The sequence below is a fragment of the Bos indicus genome, chromosome X (assembly GCF_029378745.1).
Source record: "Bos indicus isolate NIAB-ARS_2022 breed Sahiwal x Tharparkar chromosome X, NIAB-ARS_B.indTharparkar_mat_pri_1.0, whole genome shotgun sequence".
Taxonomy (NCBI): Eukaryota; Metazoa; Chordata; class Mammalia; order Artiodactyla; family Bovidae; genus Bos; species Bos indicus.
This window is the reverse complement of record NC_091789.1, coordinates 84,381,786-84,394,391: the sequence shown is the minus strand read 5'-3', so window position 1 is coordinate 84,394,391 and position 12,606 is coordinate 84,381,786. Positions and strand designations below refer to the sequence as shown.

The window sequence follows — 12,606 nt, the reverse complement described above, 5'->3', positions numbered from 1 at the left end:
ACGCAGAGTACATCATGAGAAACACTGTGCTGGAAGAAGCACAAGCTGGAATCAAGATTGCCAGGAGAAATATCAATAACCTCAGAGATGCAGATGACACCACCCTTATGGCAGAAAGTGAAGAGGAACTAAAGAGCCTCTTGATGAAAGTGAAAGAGGAGAATGAAAAAGTTGGCTTAAAGCTCCACATTCAGAAAACTAAGATCATGGCATCCGGTCCCATCACCTCATGGCAAATAGATGGGGAAACAGTGGAAACAGTGGCTGACTTTATTTTTGGGGGCTCCCAAATCACTGCAGATGGTGATTGCAGCCATGAAATTTAAAAAAGGCTTACTCCTTAGAAGGAAAGTTATGACCAACCTAGATAGCATATTCAAAAGCAGAGACATTGCTTTGCCAACAAAGGTCCGTCTAGTCAAGGCTATGGTTTTTCCAGTAGTCATGTATGGATGTGAGAGTTGGACTATAAAGAAAGCTGAGCACAGAAGAATTGATGCTTTTGAACTGTGGTATTGGAGAAGACTCTTGAGAGTCCCTTGGACTGCAAGGAGATCCAACCAGTCCATCCTAAAGGAGATCAGTCCTGGGTGTTTATTGGTAGGACTGATGTTGAAGCTGAAACTCCAGTACTTTGGCCACCTGATGTGAAGAGCTGACTCATTTGGAAATACCCTGATGCTGGGAAAGATTGAGGGCAGGAGGAGAAGGGATGACAAAGGATGAGATGGTTGGATGGCATCACCAACTCAATGGACATGGGTTTGGGTGGACTCCTGGAGTTGGTGATGGATAGGGAGGCCTGGTGTGCTGCAGTTCATGGGGTTGCAGAGTCGGACTCAACTGAGTGACTGAACTGAACTGAAGATTTATATACGTTAAAGATTAACTGCAAGGGTAAAAGAGCAGTAGGAAAGTCAAACAAAGGAATAAATGTAGAAAAAAATAATAATAGGTTTAAGAAAATTAAAATTTTTTAAAGAGAAAAGAAAAGAAGAAGGAAAACTCCACAGAACTGCAAAAGCCCAATGTAGAGGCAGAGGCTTATGACAACAATGAAAAATGTGACTGAGGGGGAAAAAAAGCTCAAAAGCTTAATTGGATTTCTTAGTGCCAATAAAATAGACAACTACAACAGAGGGGGGGAAAGGAAGAAAAGAAAATCCTAAAGAATCTACAGAACAAGTCAAAAAATAAGAATAATAAATGTTTTTCTTGAGTCACTGCTGTCAGAGTCCTTTCCCTCACTAGGGGTCACAGCCCACCTCACCTCCCTAGGATGCCCCCCAACACTGTGCTGATCTCTGGACCTGCTGTGGGGGCAGCTCAGATTCTAATCTGGTCCTACTCCTGTGTGTTCTTGTCTCCAGTGTCCACAGCTATCAGAGCGAGTGCATTTTCTTTTGTAGGAGCTCTCAATGGCCTTTTATATATTCCATCGACACAGAGTCTGCTTAGTTGGTCATGTGGATTTAATCTGCAGCTTGTACAGCTGGTGGGAAGGTTTCGGGTCTTCTTCCTTAGCCACACTGCCCCTGGGTTTCAATTGTGGTTTTATTCCCAGCTCTACATGTGGGTGGTCCACTGGGGTGTAACTCCTGAGGCTGCCCTGGAGGTCTTGGGTTTGCCCCTGTGAGGGCCAGGTGTGGAAGTGGTGGAGCTGCTTGGGTCGCAGGGGTTCTGGCTGCACCAGGTACTCAGGGGGTTTGCAGCTAAGACAGCAGGAAATATAGTGCTCTAGAAGGGTATGGCAACCAGTATTGACCAATATGCTCCAGTATTCTTGCCTGGAGAACCCCCTCTCTGACAGAGAAGCCTGGCAGGCCACAGTCTACAGGGTTGCAAAGAGTCAGACACAACCAAAGCGACCCTGCATGCAAGACACGAGACTTTTTTTTTGCCTGTGGCAGCTCTGCCCCAGTGAGAGTTGCGTGAAGGTGGCATAGCTGCTTGTCTTGCAGGGACCTTGGCAGCACCAAGTGTGCAGGGACACAGACTGCCTCCACCACAGGAGTTATGGCCCTATCAGAGTCTTTTTTTGAGCCTCTTGTAGCTGGCCATCAGAAGGCCCCTTTGGCCAGTCTTTCTCTGTGGCTTAGAACTTAGAGGGCTCCCTTGCCTGAGATCCTTCTCTGTTGTTCGGTGCGTCAGGCATATAGAGGGCCCCCCTGGCTGGGGTCCTACTCTGTAGTTCAGTGTGTCAAGAGTTATTTTTCTTTAAGCCAACTCATTTAATTGAGCCTTGGGTACTCAGGAAATTACACATTTTCTCCATTAGATTTTTTTCCTCTGAATATTATTAGAACTTAATATGCATTAGAATAAATACATGACTATTAAACCTTAAAAGGGATCCTTCACATATATTGAAAGTTCCCTCTCTCGTACCATTCCCTCACATGCCACTAGCAAAATGTATACCACACTTTAGGGAACACTGTATTGTAACATTATAAATGCAAGGAGGAAGCTGTTTACATTTGGGAAGATCAGGAGAGGCTTGAAGCAAGATGAGGAGGCATGTGCAGTGAACCTAACATTTATGAAGAGGATATTTTTTAACCACTTTATTGAGGTATGGTTGACAAGCAAAAAGCTGTACATAGTTAACGTATACAACTTGAATTTGGAAAGAAAAGTTTAATAAATAAATTAAGATGACCACATGGAGGGGAGCTTGCTTGTGGCTGCAAGGCTGAGGGTAAACTTCATGGAGGAGAAGGCTGGGTCTTGACAGAAGAGTATGACTTTTCACAAGCAGAGATGGAAGTGGAAGGAAAGGCATTCCTGGCAGAAGAAATAGAAAACAGACAGCTCTTGTTTGGGGCTGGAAGAGCAGTTGGTGCTTGAGGCTTGAGGGACTGTGACTGATGTGCAGTGGGAAAGTGTCCCCAGGGCAGGGCGCTGAGTGAACTGCCAGGAGCCAGCATTTGGTTGGCTATGGGCCCACCAGAGTCTGAGCCGGATATTAGAATCCACTTCTCCTTATGGAACTTGCACCTGAAGGTTTGCCCACAGCAGGAGCGTGCATGTAGGTCATGGCAGACAGGCCAGAGGAAGGAAGAACTAGGTTTGGAGTTGGTCTAACTTGGGTTTTAGTCCTGACCATGCCACTTAGCAGCTCCACTTCTCTCCACAGTCTCATTCTCGTCTGCAGAACTGGGCCTGATAATGCACAGGGCAAAGGGGGCTTGTGAAGAGTGTGAGAGCATGACCGAAGCCACCTCTAGTCCCAACTCCTGGACCCCTGAGCCCTGTCCACCCCTCTTCCACCTCCAAGTACAGCTGGATGTGGCTGGTGAGGAGACAGCAATGAGCTTTAAACACTTTCACTTTGGGGAAATGGACCCCAGACTTGCTTATTTCAGGCCTTGGACTTCTCTGTCACCTCTACTGGTGTCTCTAAGGCTCCAGCTCAGGTGAGGACCTGCATCTTCCACCATAGACACAGCTGCTCCTGGCCTGGCTCAGCTTATGTGCATGCTGGGAAGGCCTTTCCCCTCGAAAACTCCACGTGAAGACACCATAGTGAGTCTAACCCCTTCCTAAAGCCGTTGCACCCCACCTCCAGCACAGTGCTCAGCACAACGGGTAGCTGATCTTCCTGGCACCTTTCCATGGGCAGTGATCTCGCATCAGTGGACCCACCAGAAGAGCAGCCACAAGCACCACACAGCCAGGAGGCTCACCCTGCTAAGTAAGAAAGGATGAGAACGTATCCAAAAGACTCTTGGGTTAGTGGGAATACTAGGACCAAGCATGTGGAGCTTTTGGAGAGATTGTCAAGGAGCAAAGGAAACATGGAGGAAGAGGAGGAAAGAAGCTCTGCAGGGCAAAGTAGCAAGGTAGCTTGCTGATTCATGGGCTAACACTGAGACAGCCTCTGTGCCAGGCACTGCACCTGGCAGACTCAACACAAATTCCACCCAGTCCCTCAAGGTACTCACAAGCTGCTGGGACAGAGAAGGTTCATGAGAACATGGAAGATTTGTAACAATTCCAGGACATCTGTGTTCAGGGACAAGTGAGTGACTCGTACACTCAGGGCTGAAAGTACTCAGAGGAGGAAGTGAGACTGCAGACTGAGGATGGATGAGGAGTGGGCTTTCACTGCACAATGAAGATTGAGCTGAAGCTTGAGGGGCAGTAGGGTTTGGGAACAGTAAGGAGAGACAGTGAGAAGGGGACGAGAAGCACTTTTTAACTACCATGTGCCTGATGCCTTTTAAACTAACAGAAATCTGTCAACAGCCTGCAAGTTAGATGTTTTCATCCTCCATTATACAGATATGGAAAATTGAGGCTGGGGAGGTTGAATAACTTTGCAAGCTCAGATTTTCAAGACACCATGGACTTGGGGAGTGGGGGATGAGAATAGGGCAAGTTAAAATGTCACAAAGATATTCTTTTTATCAAGATTCAGCCATTTTTAATAAATAATAATCCTTGGATTGCTGTAAACTTTTGGTTAATTCCATAGTTCTGAAAACATTGATTCTGAATTAGGGAAATGTAGATTCAAATCCTCAATCTGCCATTTCTACCTGTGTGACCTTGCAAAGTTACTTCCATGGCTGCACCATGGAGTGATAAGTCACAAGGACAAGATAAATAATATAATGAGTACCCCATAGATTGAATGGGCAGAGGGGTTTGTTTCAGGGAGCAAAGAGAGAGAAGGTAAAGGGATTACCTGGGATAGGTTCTGAGTGTTGCTAGAGAGCGTGTCCTTGACACTTTAGACAACCAGATCATTGGAAAGTTCCAAGCAACGGACTGATATGATTTGCTTTATGTTTGTAAAAGCTTATTGTGGATGCTGAACAGATTATAAAATGCAGAGATAGAAGAAGGAAACCCAGTGAGGAAGATGTTCACTTTAGTGTTCTTGGGGAGAAGGTAATGGTGGCTGGGGTTAGGGTGAGAGAAGTGGAGGTGACAGTGAGAAATGCTTAGATATGAGACAGTTTTAAGCAACTGCTTGGCTTCCCAGGTGGTGCAGTGGTAAAGACTCTGCTGGCCAAAGGAGGACACAGGAGACGTGGGTTCGATCCCTAGGTCGGAAAGATCCCCGGAATAGGAAATGGCAACCCATTCCAGTATTCTTGCCTAGAAAATTCCATGGGCAGAGGAGCCTGGTAGGCCACAGTCCATGAGGTCTGAAAGAGTTGGACACAACTGAGCACGCATGCACACATGCACACAAGGAACAACTCACAAGATTCAGTGAATGAATCAGGGAGGGAGAGGAACGCAGTAAAGATGTCCATCCCCCTTGGATGATAAAGAGAGATATGGTGGAGAAGGTGCCGAATTTGGAGATAACCAGACAGGGATTCAAATACTGGCTGCCCCATGTACTGGTTAAGTTCATTTAGTCAAGAAGGAGCATGTGACTCCCAGTGGCAAATAAAGCAGGAAGTCCCAATGAGAAAAGATGCTGAAGCATCCTGGCTATGGCCATGGGGACACTGGTGACTGGGTAAGGGATGAAGAAGGGCTGAAACTGCAGAGGGGAGGATGTGAGGACATGGAACACGTGCTGTAGACTCTCCTTACAAGAAGCTCAGACAAGAAGAGGGAGAGGAATGAAAACATCAAGGGACCCTGGGAGAAAAGAGGGGTTCTCTGCCTGCTGATCTGTTCTCTTCTGTTGGCTTTTCTTCTCTGGGGGCAACTAGCAAAGGCAGGTAGGCCCAGTGGGACAGGCCAGTGGAGGCCTCAGCCAAGCTGCCTCCTCTCACTTCGCTTCCATTTCGGTATCTATAAAGTGGATCAAGGGATTTCTCGGGTGGCTCAGTGGGTAAAGAATTCGCCTGCAGTGCATGAGATGTGGGTTTGATTCCTGGGTCAGGAATATCCCCTGGAGGAGGGCATGGCAACCCACTCTAGTATTCTTCCCTGGAGAATCCCATGGACAGAGGAGCCTGGCGGGCTACAGTCCATAGGGTCGCAAAAAGTCAGACACGACTGAAGCGACTGAGCACAGATGCACGAAGTGGACTCAACTGATATATACTCAGGGCTATTGTGAGATCGCAATGATGATTTAAAAACTGCTTAGAGGGGGGCTTTCGTAGACCAGGTTAGGCTAAACTTGTTGACTTGGGTAGTGTGTACACAGGTGTGTTTAGTTTATCATTCACTCATTCCTCAGCAGCTTCCTCCCTCCCCTTACTCCCCAAACACTTCCAAAGCATGCCTGTTCCTATACAGACTTCCTCACCTGACCCCTGAGAATATCATCCGGAGTCCCACGTGCACAGCCCAGTTGAGTTCGATTCTGCTTTGACTATCAGGGCATCCCATGCATTTTAGGACTGTCTCAAGACATCATGGTTCTGTCTCTTCCAGTCTCTCTAAGCTTTTTTCAGTCCATATTTACAACTCTGAACCTACCAAGACTTGTATCTTGGACCCAGCATAAGTGAACAAGAGGGCAGGGACCAAACTGTCCCCAAACCTTACTTTCAAGTTTTGCTATGTTCATAAATCTTTAAGGTTTTTTGCATTAATCTGTTTTCCCAAGATGCTTCACTCTTTGTCTTTCACAGTTGCTCTGGGACCTCTATTTCCCAAGACCTCTTTTCTGACCTCCAGTAGGTCCTCTTGGAGGCCTCCTGACACTTTCTACAGTTAGCTGCAAAGCCCAAGCAAGGATCACACCATCCTGTGACTTCTCAGTATAATTATCTATTTCCCCAACAAGGCTTTGCTGCTGCTGCTGCTGCTGCTGCTGCTAAGTCGCTTCAGTCGTGTCCGACTCCGTGCAACCCCATAGATGGCAGCCCACCAGGCTCCTCCATCCCTGGGATTCTTCAGGCAAGAACACTGGAGTGGGTTGCCATTTCCTTCTCTGCCAACAAGGCTTTAGGGAGCCTTAAAGTCAGTGTCTGCCTCCCTCTGTAGCCTTGTTCTGGCACAAAGGTGGAGCTTAAGGGATGTGTGTGGAATTATTAAAGAAAGCTGAAGAGATCCTTGATGTCTAGGGGCCTGGCATAAGATGTTCCTAGCACAGGTACTTGTGTTTAGTTGCTCAGTCATGTCTGACTCTGCGACCCTATGGACTGTAGCCTGCCAGGGTCCTCTGTCCATGGGATTTTCCAGGCAAGAATACTGGAGTGGGTTGCCATTTCCTTCTCCAGGGAATCTTCCTGACCCAGGGATCAAACCTGTGTCTCCTGCATTGCAGGCAGATTCTTTACCAGTTGAGCCACCAGGGAAGCCACACAGGTACTAACTATACCAAATATTTAACAGTCTAGTAGTGTTGGTTGCTCAGTTGTATCTGGCTTTTTGTGACTCCATGGACTGTAGCCCACCAGGCTCCTCTGTCCAAGGAATTCTCCAAGCAAGAATACTGGAGTGAGCTGCCATTTCCTTCTCCAATTTAGCAGTCTACCCTTTCCCTTTCTGGGTCTGACCAATTCTTCTTCATCCTTCTTGACCCACTCAGAGTCACTTCCTCTGGGAAAGTAACTCCATCTCTTCCAGACCAAAGAAGTTTCTCTCTGGTGTTCCCCCAACATGTGATCCTTTCCCTGGAATAGCAGTGATCACACTGTACTGTTGTCTGTGGATATGTTGGTCACCCCTCCTAGATGGTGACTTATACCTCTGTGTCCCCAACACCTAACATGAGGCCTGCCTGGCCAGAGCAGATCCCTGGGGACTGTTGAAAGAATGACTAAATGACTGAATGGGAGAGTGGGTGAGTAGATGGATGGATGGATGGATAGATGGATCCCACTTTAGACCTCTTGTCCCAAAGTCAGAAAGTTTTGCTTTCTGGGTAGCACAGAGCCCTAACTCTGCCAGGCTGAGGCTCTAGTTGGACCTGCACCCACAGTGCTCTGTGACCGTGACAGACAGGCCCCCTGTGTCTGTGAGCATGGGTCTGATGACATCAGCCTTGGGCAGTACTACAACTCCGCTAAGTAAGTGAAGTCACTCAAGGCTCTCTGGCTCTGGCAGAGTTGATTCCAGGAGTCATGGCCCTTCCTCATTGCCAGGCTATTGAGGCTGGAATGAGCTGCCAATCCAGCACAACCTGCCCCATGTCATTTATCCCATGGGGCTGCAGCACTTTCAGTGAGCAGCTGCATGTGTGTGTGTGTGTGTGTGTGTGAGAGAGAGAGAGAGAGAGAGAGAGAGAGAGAGAGAGGATTTACAATGTGACTCATGGACAGAGCCTTCTCATTGGCTGCCAAGGGTCCCGGCTCCAGTCTGTGAATCTCTGGGCTGCCAGCACTACCCTCCCCTGGGAAGGCAAGGCAGGAGAAAGAGGGGAGAGTGGAGTGAGACTCCAGGTGTGTCTGACAAGGAGCCAGGTACGCCTAGTGGCCACACTGGGCATGCAAGAGACATCTGGCTGCGTTCGTTCCCAGTCTGCAGCCTGGCAGCCTCATGTTCTGCCCAGATTTCCCCAGGTCTCGGTCAGGACTGGAGCCCAGAGTCTATTGGCAGCTGTCACTTACAGAACTGGATCCGTCCCCCAGCGGAGCAGGGAGCTGTGTCACTTAGAACTCCCGAGTACCACATTCCTTCACTGGTCGCTGTCACACTCCCGGATTAGGCTCTGTTATTGGCCCCTCAGTCCTGCGAGCTTCTGCAGACGGAGCTGTGAGCTAGCGGCAGCAGAAATGACAGCACTGGGAACGGGCGGCCAGGGATGGTGAGGGCTGGCAAGGTGGGTCCCCAAGGGCACCCGTGCTGGCCCCGTCTGCAGAGGCAGATTTGGTGGGGGCTCACTAGGGTTCTCCTGGAACCTGGGCTGCTCGACCTGAGTGGAGCACCAAGCAAGGAGGAGGGGGAGGAAGGGGGAGAGAGAAGAAGGGAGGGAGAGAGAGAGGGAGAGGGAGGAAGAGAGAAGAGAGAGAGAGGTTGGGAGAAGCTCCTAGCAGGCTCTAGTCCAAGTGAGAGGGTCAGGTCTGGACAAATGTGTGCCAGGAGCACAAGTGGGATTTGGATGAGCCATGTGTGTGAGAAGCAAAGCTGAGGTGATGTAAGCACCTGGGGAGGAGCACAGGCAGAGGAGGAGGAGGAGGAGGTGGGGGGAGGAGGAGGAGGAAAAGGAGGAGGAGGAGGCGGCGGCGGCAGCCACAGGGCGGCTGCCAGTCCAGAACAGAATGATGGGCAACTCTCACCACAAGCAACCGAGGAGTAAGAGCCAAAGCGGGATGCATTCAGCAACAGGTACTCTCTTCCCTTCCCTCCTTTTTCCGGGGCCCCTCCAACCAGGGCCTCCCCAGCTACAGCCGCGCGGGGGCCCCTGACCCTTGGCGTGACTTTCAGGGGCTGGCTGGGGGCGGGGAGAGCTCGAGGGAGATGCCGGTGAACTCCCAGCTCCCCTGCTCCCGCGCCAGCCCGAATTGCATAAGTCAGAGCTCCCCAAGCTGGTAGGGGCCAGCCTCTTTGCCAGCAACCCCATGTAGCCTCTGGAGGGTAGCTGGAGCGTCAGGGAAGTGAGCAACGTGCCATGGACTGAAGTTTATTGCTAAGATTGTGCTTTCTGTCTGCATCCAGTAAGCAGAGACCTGGAACCATGCATGGCTTATCCTTTACGAGCCTCCTTTGTTATTCCAACCTTCATCTCCCCCAGCTGCCCCCACCCTGCACTGAACACCTACACCTCTCCTGCCTCTACCTCCTATGCTGCATGCACGGAATGATCCAGATGAATCTGTTTCTTGCTGTGTAATGCCCTGCCCCCACCTCCTGCCCCAGCCCTGGCAGAGAGCTCTCCTCTCTGCAAGGGCGAGAGGAGCATGTGCCAGCTTTGAGCTTGTTGCCCTCCTACCCTGGGTGTGCCCTGCTTCGCCCCTGGGCCCTCTCCAGACAAGGACTCACTCAAAGGTGCTGGTATAGCTCTCCCCAACAACCCCTTCCTGGATGCTAACAGCATGGAAATCAGGGAGACGGGATCTGCAGACAACTTTTCCTAGCCCACCATCCCAGACAGTGCAAGAGCAACATGGACGCAACTTCTCTTGTCCTGTTCACTCCCCACCAGCTCTTTTCCTTCCTGCTTTTCCCTTGGTCACTGGGAAGCACCCGATCAGGCAGCAGCAATTAAGCTGAGGGTACCTTCCCTGTCCTCCTTCCTCTGTCTGGATGGTGCCCCCCTCCCTTCTCAGCGTCTTTCCTCTCAGAGAAGCCTGTGGTTTTCCTCTGTACCTGTTGGGGAGGCCCTCAGCTACCATGCAGGCCAGTGGGAAGAAAGAAAAAATTGCTAAGTTTAATTCCAGTTTACCATCAGAAAGCAGCAAATAGGTGTCTTGCTGAAAGCCTGCTATGCTCAGGCCCAGAGGGTTGTCCAGCCTTTTCCTGGGGACTCAGCTGGCCATCAGGCTGAAGGAAGTTGTCCAGAGCCAAGCAGTCCTAGGGGCAGCCCTAGAATGGGAGTCTCATGGGGTGTAGTGGGAGGGAAGCTACAAAAAGTGACCTGGGATGTGCTGCCATGCAGGCTGATGGCCACGGGGGCCCACGTGTCAGAGCAGGTTCTGGTTTGGCCTCCTGGATGGGCTGAATTGGGGCCCCTATGGTGGACTGAGCCAGTAGCAAAGGTTCTGGGCATTGGAGTTTCTTTGGAATCTTCCGTGGACACACTCTTCTAAGGCCACCATTAGGTGAATGGCCCAACCGCCAGCCGCTAGCATCCTGCATCTCTGCCACAGAAGCTCGGGACCTGCTGGTGTTAAATAGAAATGCTCTGTACAGGCCACGATGGGAGCTTGAGGGTAACTTTCTATGTAACTGCTGGTACTACAGCTCAGGACAGTTACTGACTGCCATTTCATCTTTTAAAAACTGCTCTGCATCTTCAATGCCAGCTCCAGTCCAAGGTCATCCTGGAAGCAGTAACTACTGGACCAGCTTCTGGCTGCCTGAGAAGGGAGTCTCATGACCAATTCTTCTCTCTCTCGCTCCACCTCCTGCCCTGCTTCACTTCTCAGCCCTTGGCTTCCCCCAGCACTGCACTTGCACACTCACCATCCCCAGGCAGTCCCAGAAGCCTTGGTTGAACATTCATGCTCACCCGGCTAGCTAGAGAAAGGCTGGTTAGCCTCCCAGGCCCAAGCTGCCCACAGACTGGACAAAGAGAGGAGGGAAGCACAGGAGACAGTCAGCTAGTGGTCTAAGGGAGGGAGCAATGCCTTAATCATGGGAGGCAGTCTGTCCTGTGGTTACTAGGAAATGCTTCATGGAGAAAAAAACACCTCCTCCATTGCCCACCCTTACATGCAGATTTCTTTCCTCAGAGCACTGTCTCAGACCTGTGTCTCCTCCTACTCTACACCCTCTCCCCTTGTGGTCGAGACCACACCCAGAGACCACCTCCAGAAGCTTGGCCTCCAAATCTCTACCTCCAGCTCAAACTAACACAGTGGATTGCTCCATCTCCATCTGAATAGTACACAGGGGTTTCACACTCAGCCGAGCACATCTTCTTGTTCCACCCTCTGCCCCTGCAGAGAAGCTCCCCTTTCTCTTTTCTATTTTCACTTGCTGACACCATCATCTCTCCAGGAACCCAAACTAGACACCTGGGAGTCAGCTCCTCTTGCTCTCTCATCTCATACTTAAACTCATCCACCCACCCATCCATCCATCCATTCAACAAGTCTTTACTGTCGAGTCTTCTCTGAGACCTGGAAACCCCTCCTCTTATCACTGTCAGTGTCTGAGTCCAGGCCTTTATTATCTCTGGCCCATTCCAGAACTAGGCTCCCTGCCTCCACATTTGCCCTTCTCCCGGCCATGCCTAGCAAAGTCCCCAGAATGATCTGCCCTGCACTCCCTTGCTATGAACCCAAAGCTTGCTAATTTCAGGAGGGGAGGTCAGGATTGCTCCCAGCATGTACCCAGCGCATCCCAGGTGGCCCAGGAGATCATTTGCAGGTGGTATAGACAAAACTTTTTTTGCCTTTCAGAGTTCTGGGCATATTTTAATGTGCATTAGGAAAAATACAACTAGTAAATCCAACCCACAGTTACTCATATATTTTTAATTAGGGCAAGATTAAGCATTTTTAGAGTAAATCTCTTTTAATAAAATGGCCAAGTAAGTAGATAGTAGTATAGGTGGTGCATGAAAAAAGTTGAGAATGCAAAACAGTATTGCCTGAGGTTTGGAAAGCACCAGTTTCTAGGGTAAAATATATGTTCCTTAGCACAACTTAGAGACCTTCCGTGATTAGACCCTGCCTGCCTCTCTGGCCTTACCTCCTTTCACTTCCAGTTGAACTTGATATTCAGCCATCTTGAATCACTTGTGGTTTACCAAATACACCATGCCCATTCAACATGTCCCTGCTTTAACAAGTGCACTTTCCTCTGCCTGGATCCCTGCCTCTAACCACCTATCTTCTCTTGGCAATTTCCTAGCCATCCTTCAAAACCCTGATTAGGTGTTACCTCTTCTTTAAAACCTTACCTGACCAATCTCCTTCCTCCATACAGAATTAATTAACAGAGGTTATCCTTCATTCCTCTGTACTGATTTGGGAACTTGTACATAATTTTATCATCGCTGGCATTGTCTTTTTTCCAATGTGCTTTTCTTTTGTCTTTTTAAAAGTAAGGCCTTTTATTTTTAAGAACAGT

The 12,606-nt window shown here is 49.4% G+C and overlaps 1 protein-coding gene across 2 annotated transcripts in view; it reads left to right on the top strand.

The window, feature by feature from the left end:
* NHSL2 (NHS like 2) overlaps positions 1-12,606 on the top strand; it is a 155,299-nt gene that overhangs the window by 53,493 nt on the left and 89,200 nt on the right. The window contains exon 1 of one of the 2 annotated variants that reach the window (XM_070783885.1): positions 9,092-9,195. The exons of the other annotated variant lie outside the window; for it this stretch is intronic. Coding sequence (XP_070639986.1) covers positions 9,129-9,195 — 67 coding nt within the window. The 5' untranslated portion in view covers positions 9,092-9,128. Of the gene's footprint in view, positions 1-9,091; positions 9,196-12,606 lie in introns of those variants that run through there. 2 annotated transcript variants of the gene reach the window in all.